The 15,136-nt window shown below is 59.1% G+C and overlaps 3 protein-coding genes across 3 annotated transcripts; 1 reads left to right on the top strand and 2 right to left on the bottom strand.

Annotated features, from left to right (window-relative positions):
* Window positions 1-120: 120 nt before the first annotated feature.
* Window positions 121-4,995, bottom strand: BJ171DRAFT_601135 (enhancer of polycomb-like-domain-containing protein; the record flags this gene model as incomplete). Its single annotated transcript, XM_053115068.1, has 9 exons — window positions 4,884-4,995; window positions 4,449-4,656; window positions 3,806-4,135; window positions 3,482-3,646; window positions 3,011-3,366; window positions 2,718-2,907; window positions 2,226-2,596; window positions 486-2,010; window positions 121-198 (listed from the first exon to the last, which is right to left on the bottom strand). The coding sequence occupies exons 2-9, from the start codon at window positions 4,620-4,622 to the stop codon at window positions 121-123; spliced, it is 3,189 nt and encodes a 1,062-aa protein (XP_052964290.1). The 5' UTR covers window positions 4,623-4,656; window positions 4,884-4,995.
* A 328-nt stretch (window positions 4,996-5,323) lies between these two features.
* On the top strand, window positions 5,324-8,657 carry BJ171DRAFT_515196 (uncharacterized protein). Its single transcript, XM_053111910.1, has 8 exons — window positions 5,324-6,399; window positions 6,504-6,556; window positions 6,708-6,809; window positions 6,878-7,429; window positions 7,518-7,569; window positions 7,654-7,755; window positions 7,922-7,971; window positions 8,203-8,657. Exons 1-8 carry the CDS (start codon window positions 5,649-5,651, stop codon window positions 8,542-8,544), a joined length of 2,004 nt encoding a protein of 667 aa, XP_052964289.1. The 5' UTR covers window positions 5,324-5,648; the 3' UTR covers window positions 8,545-8,657.
* On the bottom strand, window positions 8,658-15,127 carry BJ171DRAFT_515193 (uncharacterized protein). The gene is made up of 4 exons (XM_053111909.1): window positions 13,517-15,127; window positions 11,353-13,244; window positions 9,253-11,230; window positions 8,658-9,088 (listed from the first exon to the last, which is right to left on the bottom strand). The coding sequence occupies exons 1-4, from the start codon at window positions 15,103-15,105 to the stop codon at window positions 8,884-8,886; spliced, it is 5,664 nt and encodes a 1,887-aa protein (XP_052964288.1). The 5' UTR covers window positions 15,106-15,127; the 3' UTR covers window positions 8,658-8,883.
* Between the last annotated feature and the right edge of the window lie 9 nt (window positions 15,128-15,136).

The raw sequence follows: 15,136 nt of genomic DNA, 5'->3' as shown, positions 1-15,136 counted from the left end.
AAACACTACAAAATACAAATTAGAATGGGTTGTCAAAAAGCAGGGCCAGCAGAGGGTCCCTTGAGTACATACAAAACAATGGCTCGGTCAGCGCCAATTCCCGTCGGCATCTGCAGCAAGTCATCGGCCCCAGGATCGCCCGGCAGGATAGTGGCCGCCGCCGTCGTCGTCGTCGTCGTTGTCCAAGTATCGTTGCAGCTGAGGCCTTCAAAGTTGACGGTCGAATGTAACTGCTGTCAGTTGAGTTCAGCGGACACAGCGGACATAGCGGGGATGTGCACATGTGGCAAGATTGGCCCGACGATGGCTTGATCAACAAGGCTCCAGCATCAAGACGGTTTGGCGAGGCAGCAGTAGCAGAAGCGGTTGTCAGAGAGACAATCTAGAGCTGAGTGGCAGTGAACGAAAAAAAGCGGCAGTGTGAGCACCATGGTCCCTCGGTCCACTCAGCAGTCTACAGCTCCGAGCCGCCACACGATTCATACCTGTGTAGCCTGAACAACCGCCGGGGATGGGGTCCCGACGGCTGCCTCTTCTCCGACCAACTGCAAGGCCTGTGCTTGGACCTGGGCTTGCGTTTGCCCATGGACTTGGGCTTGAGCATGTGCATGCGCTTGCGCCTGGGTTTTGAATTGGGCAAAGAGACTGGAGGTGGTGTTTTGCAAGCTTGGGTGAGCCTGCGGTGCTACCGAGGACTGCAGCTGAAGTATCGAGGGGTTGAGTGCCGATCCGTTCGCCTGGAGCTGGTTTTGGAGCTGGAACTGGAGCTGAAGCTGTTTCAATTGGAGCTGCAGTGCCTGTGCCTGCGCCGTTGGTAAACTTGATGTCTGGGTTGCATATTGGCCGTTGCCCAGGGTCGATCCGCTGAAATTGGATGTGTGCGCCGAGTTGGAGAGCGCTTGCAAGGCAAACGCTATGGGCCCTGCTTCCTGGCCAGATGAAGTGATCGAATGCGCTGCCGTGGCCATGGGTGCGCGCATTGACGGGGTGGGTGACGGTTTAGGAGACGACATTTGAGCCTTGGCTGGGACACTGGAGGCAAACGCAGCGATGCCATGGGCCAAACTAGAGACCGAAGTCTGGGCGCCACTCGTCCCCGGAGCGCCTCCGCTTGCTGGATGACTGGGGGTGCCGTTCGGTGTGCCCATATTGGTTGCAGTTGATGTTCCATTCGCTTGTGTTGATGTAGCGCTAGCCGCTGAAACCGAGGCGGCGGTGTTGGACGGCATGGCATCGCCGATCGCCTCCTGCTTGACCGCGGACATGCGCACGGGGGGAGTTGATGCCGCGGCAGCAGCAGCGGCAGCAGCAACAGCCGAAGAAACGCTTGCTTTCGACGCGCGGGCCTTGATCACGCTGGCAACATTGGTGGGGCCCAGGAGTGTCTTGGGACGACCTGGGGATGACTCGGAGGCGCTGGTGCTAACGGCAGTGCCCAAGTTGGGCTCTGCGTCGGGAGTTGAGGCTGCGACAGATGCCGCAGAGGACGCATTCTTCTGAGCGCTGAGCTTGGCCTGGTTGATCATGGCCTTCAGCATTGCATTTTGGGCCGATGTGGTCTCGGTGCTTTTAGGTTTCCGAACAGACGCAGTTTTGGCTGGGGGTGCGTCGCCCGGCGCCGTACCGGCGCTCTTTGGGGGCCGTGAGGCTTTGGGAGTAGCAGAGGGAGAGACTGTCGCTGCTGTCGCGCTCGCTGTTGCAGGGTCCTTTGAAGCAGCCGCCTGGCCTGGCGCCAGCGCTGTTCCAGATTCGCTGCCCGCGCCTGCTGCTCCTGCAGAGGTAGAGACAGGCGCCCCGGCCGCTGTTCCAGGTTTGTCGCCTTCACTGGCGATTTGAGCAGTCGATGTGTTTGGAGAGTTTGCTGGTGCAAGACTCGCTGGAGCATGGTGACCAAGCTGGGATCGAGGTCCGAGGGCGGGTTGCGGATTGATCTGCTCCGGGAACGTTGGCTTGCATTGCAGTAACCGATAGTCGCTTTCGGACAGCATCGTCGCGCGATAGGCCAGAATTCTACATGAAACGCAAACGGAGGGAGGAGTCAGACGCAGAGCGAGCGATTGTTTGGTCAAAGTTGCAGAGCATGAGCACGGATCAGAGTGCGTCCCGAGTATGCAGCTACAAGACTTGCGGGATACTCGACGCCACAGTCTAGCAGGTGAGCACAGCAAGGATGACAGAGCGTCTGATGAATGGAGCGGCTGCGCGACGGTGGGGGCGAAAGCTACCTTGAGTCCTCAAGAAGGTCCATGTCCTCGTCAGCCGACCCTTCGTCCGAGTCGAAGCGGAAGCGATTGTACGTCCCGAGGGCAGGGTAGCGGACTTTGGCCGATGCTTCAAGGTCGGCATCGGGATCGCTGGACTTGTCGCCCTCATCAAGATTGTTCTCAATGTCCGGAACAGGCTGGTTCTCGTCCAGGTCCCACTGCTTGCGCTCGTAGGGTCGGCAGCGCACGCGATCAAAGTGTACACGGCCGCCTCGTCCGATGCGCCGCCGCCCCATAAGCCGCTCCTGGGTCCGGTGTGTCCGGTGCTTGTTCGGCTCGTCATTCTCATCCAGAAATCGATATCCGTCGGACAATAGCGGATGCGCCGGTGGCTAGAGTGGGTTACAAAAGCAGCAGGAGGGACGCGATGAGCGGAAGGCCAGATCCAGATTGGTAGCAATTACCGCTGAGCTGTGGACATTGTAGCACAGACAGCATTAACGACGTTCTTACATGATATTGCTCTGTGAGATCGACCCAGCCAGCCTTTTCTTCCATTGCCTTCTTTTGCTTGACAAATACCGTGTGCGCCGAGACGGATGTCGGTGATCGGTGTGCGATCTCCGCGGCTCGTTCCGGTGCATCTGCCAGAGAGGTGAGGTCTTTGAGCTTGGGAAACGGTATTTTGATTTTCGTTGGGGTCCTGGACGAGGGGAAGCGGAAGATGAGCACCATATACATGACAAGAGCGTCAGCGGGCAAGATGCGCAGCGACTTTGGCGAGCCCAGCCGAGTTCGCTACATACCGAGTGTCCTCGAGCCCCTCGAGTTTGCGCATCTTCTTGAGTCGGTGGATCTGCTCGGGGGTCGATGCCACTTCAGCGCGCTCCTCCAGACCAACGCCAAGCTTTTTCCGGAGCGTACGGACGAGGACGCGTTGCTGGAAGATCAAGTGCTCCAGCACAAGACTCTCCTTCCTCATGCGCTCGCGCTTGGCCACGAGCTCCAGGATCTCGCGGGACCGCTGCATTTCATCGCGCAGTTTCTTGAGCTTTTCAAGCGACTTTGTGTCTCCAGCGCGTGTCTTGCGCATCGGCTTGATCTCGCGTCTCCGAAAGCAGACATACGGGTCCATGTCGACGGTGAGTCCGATCTCTTCGAGCTAGATAGAAAGCGCAGAAGTGTTAAACCAAGGTCTTAAGCACCGCACGCGGCCAGTGCAGGGGAAGTTCAAGGCATCGGTGCTTTGGGAAGGAACCGATTGAGCGGACACTCACCCGTAGCTGCGGCTGGATGGGCTTGCCATGGCGATCAATAAACCTCCGTTGGCTCCAGTGCTCGAATATAGACGGGATGCTCGAGCGGCAAAGGCTGTGCAAGGCGGGAATGCTGGATGATAGCGCAGACTCGGCCTCGGAAAGAGAGGGCGCGACAATCATGAGCTGTGAAGAGATGTGCACGCTTAGTTTTCCTGGAATCCTGCACGACACTGCATCTGTAGCAGACAATGCGAGGGCTGGTGGTGACAGCGACGCCACGACAGAGCGCCATGGCCAAATGGGGCTCGTTGAGCGAAGTGAACCCGTCGCTCTGCCGCTCACCTTCTCTGAGGCTGTTTTTTCCAGCGTCCAGACAATGTGTTCAAACTCGTCCTCGGTGACTCGATGCGATTTGGGGTCCGATGCAGCCAGGGACTCGTTGTGTCGTGTCAGCCACTCGAAATCGGCTTCGTCGATGTTGTATGGGCATTCTGCGGATTCCTCTGTCAGCGCCGAATAGCGTATGAGCGTTGGCGGCTGCTTGTAGTCGCGTGAATAGTATCTTTCAAAGTCGGGCGCGAGCTTGGAAGCATCTGGGGTTGGGATAACCACAGGAGCAGCAACACCAGAGGAGCTCGAGTGAGCACTCAGGGCGGCTTGCAGGTGATGTTCCTGTTGTTATTGCAGAAGCGTGGACACATGATGAGTACCAGAAGACGATTGGATTCACACCAGTGCCGGGAGGAATGACGACCAAGAAGACGGTAAACCGGGGTGGCTGCACTAGAAGGAGAGCACACAAACAACGGCACTGTTTGGTGGCCACAAAGCAACACAACACAACACAACACAACACAACACAACACAACACAACACAGCCCACCGCGCTGCAGGACAAGGCGCCCGCCCCCACCGCCCGCACACACGCGCCCGCGCCATGCCCATATCCGGCAGTCGCCGCCGTCTGTTTGTCCCCGTGACCCACCTCTTCCTCCTCCTTCTCGACACCCGTCGCCACCGCAGCGACGTTGGCGGCAGCGAGCGAGGCGACGTCCAGGTCCTGGAGCTCCGAGGCCCGGAAGACGGGCAGGGGCTTCTTGGGGTCGACCTTGCGGCTCCTCATGGACTTTGAGTTCATTAGCGGGACGGGGTGGACCATGGCGGCAGATCGCTGAGGGCGAGAGCGGCCGTTCCTGGCGAGTCGTGAGCGAGCCGTGAGTCGGGCTGGACGGGGCCGCCGGCGAAAAACACGTCAATCGGGCCTCCCTTCGCACCACACAAAAAGAAAAAAAAAAAGCCAACCCGGCTGACCCACACACAGGACGGCTGTCCAGAAAGCGCAGACGCTCGGCCGAATGCCGAGGGCGACGGGCGGTGGCCAACGGGCCTGCGAGCGGGGCGCAGGATGCCGTCTACTTACTACTGGGATGGGGGAGCGAGGGCCGGCTGCGGGTGTGTGTGTTGCTGGTTTGCACTTTTATTGATCGGTTTGGGGGGGGGGAGGTTTTTGCTCTTTTGCCGGTGCTGCTCTGGTGCGCCCGCAAATGCGCCCTTCCGTCCAGGCCTTCTCTTTTCTTCGGCTCGCTGGCGAGAGCCCCGGACACAGCGAGAGCGTCTGCGAGGAGCCGCGCGGCGGGCGAGAACGCACCGAGGCCGCCGGGCGTGCTTCTCGCCGCGGCGAGCTGCGCCCAGACACGCCGTTGACGTGGAAAGCCGCTCGGTGGCACCACGGACACAGAACCGCGGCGTGACATGCACGTGGTTCATTCTCGCCGAATGAATTTCATCTGCGCCGAGCCGAGCCAGCCCGCCGGCATGAAACTCAAGTTCGGGTCCTGGATTCATGCACCGCTCCCGGCAGCAACACCGCTCGGCACCGTCGGCTCGCATTCACGGGCACCTGCCAGTCGATGCCGACGGCCAGGGTCGACACAGCGTCCCGGGCGGCCTCTGGCGGATGCGTCCTGCCAATCTCCATGGACCTGCGCGCCGCATCCATGTCGCCGGATGTACCAAACAGCCCCGTGCTCGAGGGTGATGTGTGTGCTGCCACCCCTGGAGAGCCGCCACCGATTGCCGGCCTCGCGAGGCCGCGGCCGAGAACACCCTTCGCCTCCCAGATACCTTCATAGCGCCGGGCACGGCGCTGCTTCCTGCTGCTTCACCCGCCATCGCCAAAGCTCCTATGACCGACAGAGACCTCGCCGAATTTCTTCTGGACCTGCCCGACGACCCGCTTGTGGACCCGCCCGAGCCAGAGCTGAGCTTTTCCAGCACTCACTTGGGTGGCTTTGAGGCCGACGCAGCCGGTTCTCTGAGCCCACCGTCGCTCCATCAGAACATCCATGAGGATATTCTCGACTGCAACGATAGTGGGAGCGACGGTGTTGTGCACTCTGCAACCTCCGACCAAGACAAGCGGTTTGCCAGCCGCACAACCAGTCGCCGCCAGCGATATCGCAGCATCAGCCGCTCAAGTCGGGCTAGCAGTGTCTCGGACAGGTGTCCAATCTCTCCCAACTCCATGGAAGTCGACTTTCACCCCCAAGGCGGCCATGATGCCCATGATTCGAGCCCATCTCTTGCCACGACCGACGACGCCCCTGGCTGCCTCGTTCCTGCGGTCTCCACAAGGGGCCGGTCCCGCTCCCCTCAGCGCCTCTACAGCTCCGGGGGCTGCCCCGACCACCACACTCCAGCGGCATCCAAGAGATCCAGCAGCGACGCCCGGCCTCTCCCGGCAGACTCGGCTGACCAAAACCCCAAGAGCCAGCTGGATTCGCCCTTGCGAGGAACGGGCGCTGACCCCCTCAAGCCCAATGCTCCATCTTCGGCCTTCAGCCACCGCGAACTTCCAAAAAAGGAATATCGCATCTTTGTGAGCAACCTTCTCCCCGAAGTCTCATGGCGCGAGCTGAAGGACTTCATGCGCAAGGGTGGGTTCATGGCTTTGACGTGCTCTGCAATGGCGCTGTCTGCGATGATACTGACTGCGATAGCCCAGATGCTAACTCTTACCGGCGGGCCCTCGCGCCTCCAGCCGGAAACGTCCTCTACGCCAATGTCATGACGGAGCCGTCAGGCCGCGGAAGGGTGGGTGGATTGCTCTTGTCATTGTATTGTGTGTTTGCATAGATGTGTCGAGAACAAACCTATCGCTCGAGTCAGACGGATGATAGTCGCAGCGTCTGCGCTTGCAGTCACGATATCGAAGCTAATGCTTCATTGCACCTGACTGATACAGGGCTTTGGAACTGCCGCCTTTGCCACAGTCGAGGAGTGCCAGAGAGCCATCAAGATGCTCGACAAATTGCCGCTGATGGGTCGCCCAGCCTTTCTTCATGAGGTAATATCCAATGTCTCCATCACCATAAGTCGGTGCCAGCTCCTGCTAAGAGCGCCTCCTCCAAACAGACACCTCAGTATGTCAGCGAGCCGACCAAGCCCTCCGGCATCGCTTCTCAAGTGACAGAGCGCCCCAAAACGACCAGTTGCAATCGATCCGGTCAGCCCAATATCCGAGATCCCACCCGATTTGAAGGCCACAACCACGGCGGCGAAAGCAGAGCTTGCCACACCTCCGCATATGGCCATCACAGTGGATATAGTCGCAATGGATACAACCACCGTGATCTCCCCAGCTCCAGAAGTCGCTCGCGCAGCGCGAGCCCCACCCGCCATCGCGGGCGTGACTTTCGGCAAGGCTATGACAGTAGTGCGCACCTCCACAGGTTGAGCAATAGTGGCTCCGACAGCGGCTACTGCAGGAGCATCTCTGACTGGAGCGGCAGAGACGTTTACAGAGGCCCCGATATGCCCAAGTGTCGCGGGGTGCACAGCCGTGACACTCGCTTTGAAGTCAGTCCTCGCTACCGCGATCATGTCAGCTACAATGCTGGCATACGCTCTCCTGGTGCACCCAATCAGCCGTATTACCATCAAAACGCACGAATATGCATCAAAAACGTGAGTCCTCAAGCTGCTGCGGCTGATAGTTGGAATCCTTTCGGGCGTGGCGCTGCATCATCTACAACGACCCTTGCTTTCGCTGTAGTTACCGCTCGATATCGTCTGGCAAGATCTCAAAAACCTGTGCTTGAAAGCGGGTACGTAGTTCGTGTGTCCTTGGGACCTCTCGCCCACTTCAAAGACGCAGTTTACTCAAGGTTGTGGTCATGCCCTATCAACAGGCGCCGTAGTTCGCGCCAAAGTCCAGGAAACGATCGACCACCGCCCTATCGGGACTGGAACGGTACTCTTTGGCTGTCCAGAGGATGCAAAAAAGGCTATTGGTGGGTTCAACTTCAACTCCGCTGTGCATTTTGTCCATTTGCATATTGGAGTAATCAAATCGCCTCGTGAGGGCGGGCGTTGCTTCTCCCAGCGCTGCGCATACCCTGATGCTATCCGAGCTGATCGGATCCGCATGACTCCCATGTTTGATTTACGCCGACTTAGCCATGTTCGACGGCCAAGAATGGCGCGGCCACAAGCTCAAAGTTTGCGAGGTAGGGCAAGCGACAATCCATAGTGACGGCGATGGAGGTGATCTCGACTCGACCCGATCAGCACATTGCTGCGATGGCACCGTATTCCTCCAGCATCTCCGCACTATGTCGTAAATAGGACCATTCTTCGCAGTTGACGGTCGCTCGATTTTGTGGTCTCGCAAAGTCATCCCGAGCAACGGCAAGCCAAGATGGGAGTGAATAATCCGCTCATCGGTATATATTTGGCAGGCCAGAAGCTCCGGACAATACCCCATTCGCGAAGGTGGGTCTATCGCCAACGTTCCGAGACTACCGCGCGATCCACTACCTCCCAGCAGCCCACCGGATCGCTGGGGGGCAACTCGTGCCCAAGACTTCCAGCGCCCGTACGTCTCCTCGCATGGTCGACCCCGGGAAACTGAATTTGGTCGACCCGACAACACAAACACGGCTTATCGCAGTGGATACGACCGGCCAGATGCCGGGGCTAGCCGACCCGCCCCTCTTGAAAGTGGATATGTCGGACGCCAAAGTAGAGAGCGATACAGCCAATGGGATGCCCAGCGACCCAATCGCACATATTCGTTTTGAATGACAGCCGCGCAAGCAGTCGCCGAGGACGCTCACAATCGAAACGGGACACTCGAGATACCAAATCCATGCCATTCCCCGCCTCTGAACCATGAATATACATACCCATGAATATACATATCCATTGCTCGACATGGCCATCCGTCTCCCGAACACAAGACAAGAATACTGTTCGAGCTCGATGAGACAGGAGTCTGCCGCATACCATATCCAACACTTCACCAAGTGCACCCGATCGGGATTGCGAAGCACGGACAACCAAGTTGCTCAGCTCTGTTTGGACTGGGAACCGCGAACAATGGCCCTCCAGCATTTCGTGGCGAGGTAGTGTACCTAGTGTTATTGCTTGGCACCCAGAAGACTGGTCCCGCTGCGCTCAAGGATTGCTGAAACGACGCCCGTATTCGCTTCGATCCACGATACAAACTCGGTCGCCACGGCACGTTTGGCTGCCGGGACTGAGTTCCCCCGCTTTTGAACCAGGAGTTCGTTCATCAGTAGTATTTGGCCGGTTATCAGCCCAGCTTCTTCGTCCTCGACGAACCTATCGATGAGGTTGAGTTAGCTCAAGAGACATTACGGCCACTTGCCTCCGCCAAGAGGGTGCCATTGATCTGTTATCGACCTTAGCGCGCTTCCTCGCATCCATTCGAATTGTAGCAATCGATAGCACCGGGTCGTTCATATCTGATCCCACACCGCGCTTACCTAAAGCTCACGTTGGTCGAGTGCACCCCGCGGCTTTGGAACCACTCGTAGACCATCCGGATTGGACTCTTGCGGACGGTGTCGGGATTGACGTGCTGCTCCAAGAAGCTCGCCAGCAGAGGCTCGAACACACCCCACACCACTTCTATATCCCAGTCCGAGTCCACAAGCACTGCCCCGGCAACGGCCTCAAAGAGGTCGCCGAGATCTTTGGGTCCCTCGACGTTGACCACATCGTCGGCGGGGGCAGTGCCTGAAAGCGTATCGCCCGCGGCAGCGTGCAGGCCGTGCTCCTCCGTCCGCCGCATCAGCCCTGTCAAATGGCTCTTGTAGGCTTCGATGCTGTTGCTGAGAGCTGGATCGCGGTGAATGAGGTATTTGTCCAGTCCGTGGGCAATACACAGCCGCGAAAAGGCTTCGTTGTTGACAGCCGCCTGTTTGAGCTCCGAGAGCCTGCCGGGATCCAGATGCGGATAGCACGTAAAGAAGAATCGCAGCAGCATCCAGTCCAGCACGGCGTCACCGAGGAACTCGAGTCGTTCGCAGGACGGCAGCACCGCATCGGCGCTGGTTCGATGCGTGAACGCTTCAAGCAGAAGGAATCGATATCGAAACTTGTATCCAAGGAGGGCCTCGACCGAGTCGTATGGGAAGTCGGTCCTGCCACAATCTCTGAGATAGCCGTGAAGGAACGGCAGGTGGAGAGCACGGCGCTGGTGCAGTTGGCCAAGTCGCGCCTCTGCATCGCGGTCCAGCCCCACAAGCCCGAGATGTTCAAGCATTTTCCAGCCGGCCTCGTGTCCACCATCGACGTAGCAGCCCCCGACGAGGGCCTCGACAAAGTCGGCAAGCATCTTGCGACTGATGGTCTTGGTCAGCGCCGCGCTTGGTGTCGTTGACTCTGCGTCGGGCTCTTGAACGGCGTTGACTGGGGTCTGGTTTTGGGTTGCGGCTCTCACCCGCGATATTTGCAGATTTGGCGGCCGCCAGCGCCGTGGATTGAACGGGGCCACTAGCATCAACTCGGCGTATCCCTGCGAGAGGGCTATTTCAAAGAGCCGCATGTTGCTCACGCAGGCCGCGCGATGTCGTGAAAGCACACCTTCGTCCTCGCTTGGCATGCAGCGATAGAGGTCAATGCTGGAGGCGAGCTTCAAGAACGAGTCGCCAAGGATTTCGAGCCGCTCATAATCGACCCCAGCGCGGGCGGACGGAGCGTTGAATACAGAGAACAGCGTTGTGCTGGTCAGGTCCCACAGTGCATTGGACACCCGAAACTCTTCTATCAGACACATGGTCTCGACCCGGTGAAGGATCGATGGCAGCGTCATCGCCAGCTGGGCCATTTCGGAGGGGAAAGGCAGAACCGAGCATGCATCTGGCGGCAGATAGACGCATCGCCTCAACCGGGGCCCGGCCGTTTGATGCTTGAGGATTTTGGCGTCCTTGACAGCGCCTTGCTGAGTCAGAGTGCGCTGCGGTCGGAACGGATTGCTCTGCGCCTCGATCATCACGGACTTTGGATGCCGAATTGTGTATCCAAGAGCGGTAAAGTGGTCCATGAACGAGACTTGCTCGGTTGTGCCGTCGGCAGCCTCGCGGATAAAGGTCGACTCGGGCGTGAGTTCCTCCGGCGAGGAGGTACGATGGCCGAGAGCGATTCTGTGCAGGGCATACATGGCATTGTTGTGCGGCGTAAGCACCAGGACCTGCGACAGCATCTTGTTGAGCTTGGAAAGAATCAAGCGCCGGCCTCGGTAGAACTCGGGTACGAGCGCGTTTTCGCCGCGGACTCCCAAGGTCTCGACATCAAAGTTTATCAACAGGTCGAAGAGGGAGCCGAACGATGAAACCTCTCGCAAAGGCTCGTGCAGCCCAAGGATCTGCGGCAGGGCGCGGCCACTCGACGGGTCCTTGGACGGAGTTTGCAGGGCCTCCTCATGGCGATGCTGCTGCACGTATTCGTCGTGTTCTGTGTCTGCATAGCCCACAGCACGCACCCAAGAAGCGCTCTATCAGCAGGCGCTGAGATTCACTGGATTCAAGATGATACGGTGTCGCTGAATGCGCCGGGCCTTAGCGGTCAGCATATCCACTTACCTCCCAATGGCACTTCCGGACTAGTACTGAGGAATGCTGGCGGAGGCACATCGGATATCACAGAGGAGCTGTCCGAGTCGGCAGGCGAGCCGCTGCGGGGCAGCCATTCAAACTCATCCGCTTCTGCATGATCCGAGAGCCCCTCGTGTCCATCGCCTTGCCCAGGATCCAAGGCGGATGTATTGTGCTGTTGGCCGCTTGGGGCCTTGGCGTCTTCTGTGCCGGCCATGTCGTCCAGGACCGAGGCAAGCGCCGATATCCATGTTGACAAGGAGAGCTGTGGCGCCGCACTGACGGTGTTGATCATCTGCCAGTCGATCCGCCATCGACACTTTGGTGATGAAGCTGGGGCAACAGGTGCAGCGTCATTGCTGTCGACGGACTCGACCGGTAAATGTGGAATCACGTCGGCGTAGCTTACTTGGAAGGCAGTCGAGGGATCGGGGGCGCACGGCTGGCCCAGCATTGGAATCACCAGGTACATCGCCGGCCCAATCTTGTCAACGTTATCAACTACGACATCCGGCTTCTTCAGGACGGTGTCCCAAAATGCCTTCTGGAAGTCCTTGATGCGCTGCAGCTCCTCGGGGCGGAAAACAACGGGCGCTTGCCCAGGCTGCATGGGCTTGTTGTCGCGGCAGGTTTCCGAAGCGCCATCGACGGCCTTGATGCCCATGCAGCCAGAGTCGGTGCTGGGATTCCACGAAAGCAGCTCGACGTTGCAGCGGCGATCGCTGTCCAAGAAAAGCTCAATGTCGGGGATGCGCTCGACGGGAATCCGTGTCGGCGTCAGTATCGCAAACGTGCGCCGCGGCTCGAGTGGCGAGAGTGCAAAGTAGTTGTGGTTCGGAAAGTAGTAGTAGTGGTTGCTGTACTTGGAGTGCGACTTTGGGAAGAGCGGGGGAAAGAGTACATCTCGGAAGGGGCATATCGGTGGGTCGCCGCGAGTGTAGACCTCCATCTGCGGCCCGCTCGAGATCAGGGTCACGAACAAGGCAATGTCGTCCGAGGGAATGACGTTTGGCTGCACCGAGGCCAGTCCCGAGGTCTGGATCCAGGTGTCGGTCTGAAATACGACCGGCACTCGCTGCTTGTATCGGTCAGTGACCAGGTATTCGCTCTCGACCGCTGCTGCGATAGCGCGGTGGACGGGTGTCTTTGGCAGCTTCAGGAGAAGGATGTTCGTCAAGCTGAAGGAGATGCCTCTGTGGCCCTTTTTGGATGCGAGGAGGTTGCTCACGGGAGGCAGCAAATGCTCGTTCAGGAGCCCCGCAGCATAGAGACGTCGTACAGCCTCCAACGAAACAGCCTGGAATGCAAGCTTTTTTGTGAACATGACTGGGCCGAGAACATCTCCGACGGCCCGCGAAGGGGCAGACCCACGCGGAAACACAACCTTGAAGGCGAAGCCGAGCGACCCCGGGCTTGATTCCGCAGGGGCGCGTGACGACTGAGAAGATGGCTGCGTTGCCTCTTGGTTCTTTGTAGGATCGCTAACGAGCAAGAAGCACGTCTGCGGCGAGGCGCCAATCGAGACCAGGAGTCGCTGTAAGCAAGTCGAGGCGCTAAGCAGGGTGGCTTTGGCACCTCCCTGCGTGACAACATCTCGACCGGCCTCGGCGCCAAAGACCATGCTGTCGACGACATCGTTGTCGGTCTGTCCTCGGAGCACCTTGAGCGAATTCTCGTCCTTGGAGGCCTCGAGCGCCACGCTGCGAGTCATCATCTCGATCACCTTGGCCTTGGCCACAAACTCCATCGTCGAGAGGTCGTCGCGCTGAACAAGCACAACATACTCAGAGCCGGTGGTATCGCGAGCCCGGCCGCGAGACTGCACGTAACCGGTGTGGCTGCGGGAGCGGTCAAACATGATAACGAGGCGGCAGGCGGGACTGGATACAGACCCAAATCACCGAGTCAGCGGAACATGCCTCGAGGCCAGCGGTCTGAAATAGGCAAAGAGTTTGCTACCGCCTGGGGCTTGTGGTGTGCGGCACTGTTGCTCAGCGGATCACAGGTCCCATGCATCATCTCGGGCGGCATCCATGGGCATCGGTAGTCGTCGATCCAGAGGCTGCCCTTCCACCACGCAGCCACCATGAACCTTCGCCTCTATGGCCATCAGCCATGCCACCTTGCCCTCTTTCCCTTCCTCTTGACTTACATGTCCACGCCTTCTTCGGCGACTTGCGTAACGACCAGGGTGTTGATTTTGCCGGATTTGAAATTCTCCAGGATCCGTCGGTGGTGCTTCGACGATGCATTGGACGGCTCTGCGGTCTTGAGCTTGGCCTTTTGCCGGTTCTGGCCAGTGATAAAGTCGGCCTTGAGCATGTCTCCGAAAACCCTGGACGAGAGCGCATTCAGGAGCTGGCACACGATCGAGGCAATCGATCGGCGCTCGACAAAGACCATGGCCCGAAACTGTGCCCGGTCTGTCTTGGTGAGGCGCTCTTTCAGAACTCGGAGCAGCGTGTGAATCTTGGGCGAGAGGTCGCTTTCCTGGATGTCGCTGTTCGTCGGCGGCGGCTCATTGATCCAGGACGGGTCGGGAGTCGCTCCGGGGCTTCTTGCCGGTATTCCAGCGGACATTCCATCGGCCGGGGCATCGAGCGAAAGCGCTCTCTTGCGTGGTGATGCGCTGGCTGATGACTCGGCCCGGCTGCCGGCGAGTTCGGAGAGATTCAGACGAGCCTGCTGCTTTCGCTCGGACAGGACGTGGATCTCGGCGAGCTTGGCAGCGCACCAGACCCCCAGGGTGCTGTTGGTGTGTCGCAGCAGGACGCAGTGAGCCTCCAGCGATGCGGCCTTGGAGTCCCCTCGGTCCTTGGAAGCGACGGTGATGCGCTGGAGGCTTTCGGACAACCGGCTGCAGTAGCGGCCCCAGGGGCTTTCGTTCCGGTCGCTCGGGCCAGGATCGCTGTCGAACTCGACCAGAAACTCGACGGCCCTGGGTATGTGGCCCTGCAGGATCTGTCTGTCTTCGATGGTGACGACGACCGAGTCCAGATTCTGCTGGAGCTCGATCAGCTTGTCCATCGAGTCGTCGCGGGTGGTGGTCTTTTGGCAGATGGGCGAAGCCGTCATCCCAAAGACCCGGGGCCGCTTCTCGGCCGGGAGAGAAAAGTAAAACTCCTTCATGAGGATGTTGTAGGCGTGGTTGCGGACGCCGTGGTGGCACTCGTCAAAGATGAGCAGGCTGACGTCCTGCAGACCCACAAAACCATGCTGCAGCAGATTGAGAAAAAACTGTGGGGTGAGCACAAGAACCTGCTTGGTCGACATCTCCTGATACCAGCCGATGGCATCCCAGTAGAGCAGCGACGAGCGATCCCGACCGGCGTATTCGCCGACTTTGAGATCGGTCGAGCGGGTGATCTGCTGGGCCTGCTGGGCGACCAGGGCAACGGTGGGTGCCAGGAAGACGACCTTCCGCGGTTGCGGCGGCAGGATTTGTCGAATCTGGAGAAACGACGCAAAGGAGGAAAGGCCGGCAGACCCAGCGGAGAGCCCATCCAAGGATCCTTCCGACAGGGGCCAGGTCGCATCAACATCGGTGCTTGAGACGCTGCGGAGGGCAGACAGAATAGCGTCGTTCGAGAGCGGGACCAGGGGCGAGACCAGTTCCTGGATCAGAAGCACCGATACCAGGGTCTTGCCGCTGCCCGTGTCGAGATAGGCAATGACGTTCCTGGCCCGGGCCTCCATGTAGAGGGCTATCTGGTAGGGTCGAGGGACCACCATGGCGGCCATGGTGCTCGGATGCGGGTGGTGGTGTGATCAA

Source organism: Polychytrium aggregatum (genome assembly GCF_025602895.1).
Source record: "Polychytrium aggregatum strain JEL109 chromosome Unknown BJ171scaffold_33, whole genome shotgun sequence".
NCBI classification, from domain to species: domain Eukaryota; kingdom Fungi; phylum Chytridiomycota; class Chytridiomycetes; order Polychytriales; genus Polychytrium; species Polychytrium aggregatum.
Note: the sequence above shows the minus strand (reverse complement) of the source record. Positions and strands in the feature narration are given on the sequence as shown.

What these genes read in the sequence shown, in the direction of transcription:
- BJ171DRAFT_515196 (XM_053111910.1), top strand. Translation starts at nt 5,649, where the DNA reads ATGACCGACAGAGACCTCGCCGAATTTCTTCTGGACCTGCCCGACGAC. An exon ending in CACGAATATGCATCAAAAAC is followed by an intron (nt 7,430 to 7,517) that starts GTGAGTCCTCAA and finishes CTTTCGCTGTAG; the next exon opens with TTACCGCTCGATATCGTCTG. An exon ending in AAACCTGTGCTTGAAAGCGG is followed by an intron (nt 7,570 to 7,653) that starts GTACGTAGTTCG and finishes CCCTATCAACAG; the next exon opens with GCGCCGTAGTTCGCGCCAAA.
- BJ171DRAFT_515193 (XM_053111909.1), bottom strand. Translation starts at nt 15,105, where the DNA reads ATGGCCGCCATGGTGGTCCCTCGACCCTACCAGATAGCCCTCTACATG. An exon ending in GCCGAAGAAGGCGTGGACAT is followed by an intron (nt 13,245 to 13,516) that starts GTAAGTCAAGAG and finishes GTCTGTATCCAG; the next exon opens with TCCCGCCTGCCGCCTCGTTA. An exon ending in TCGACCAACGTGAGCTTTAG is followed by an intron (nt 9,089 to 9,252) that starts GTAAGCGCGGTG and finishes CCTCATCGATAG; the next exon opens with GTTCGTCGAGGACGAAGAAG.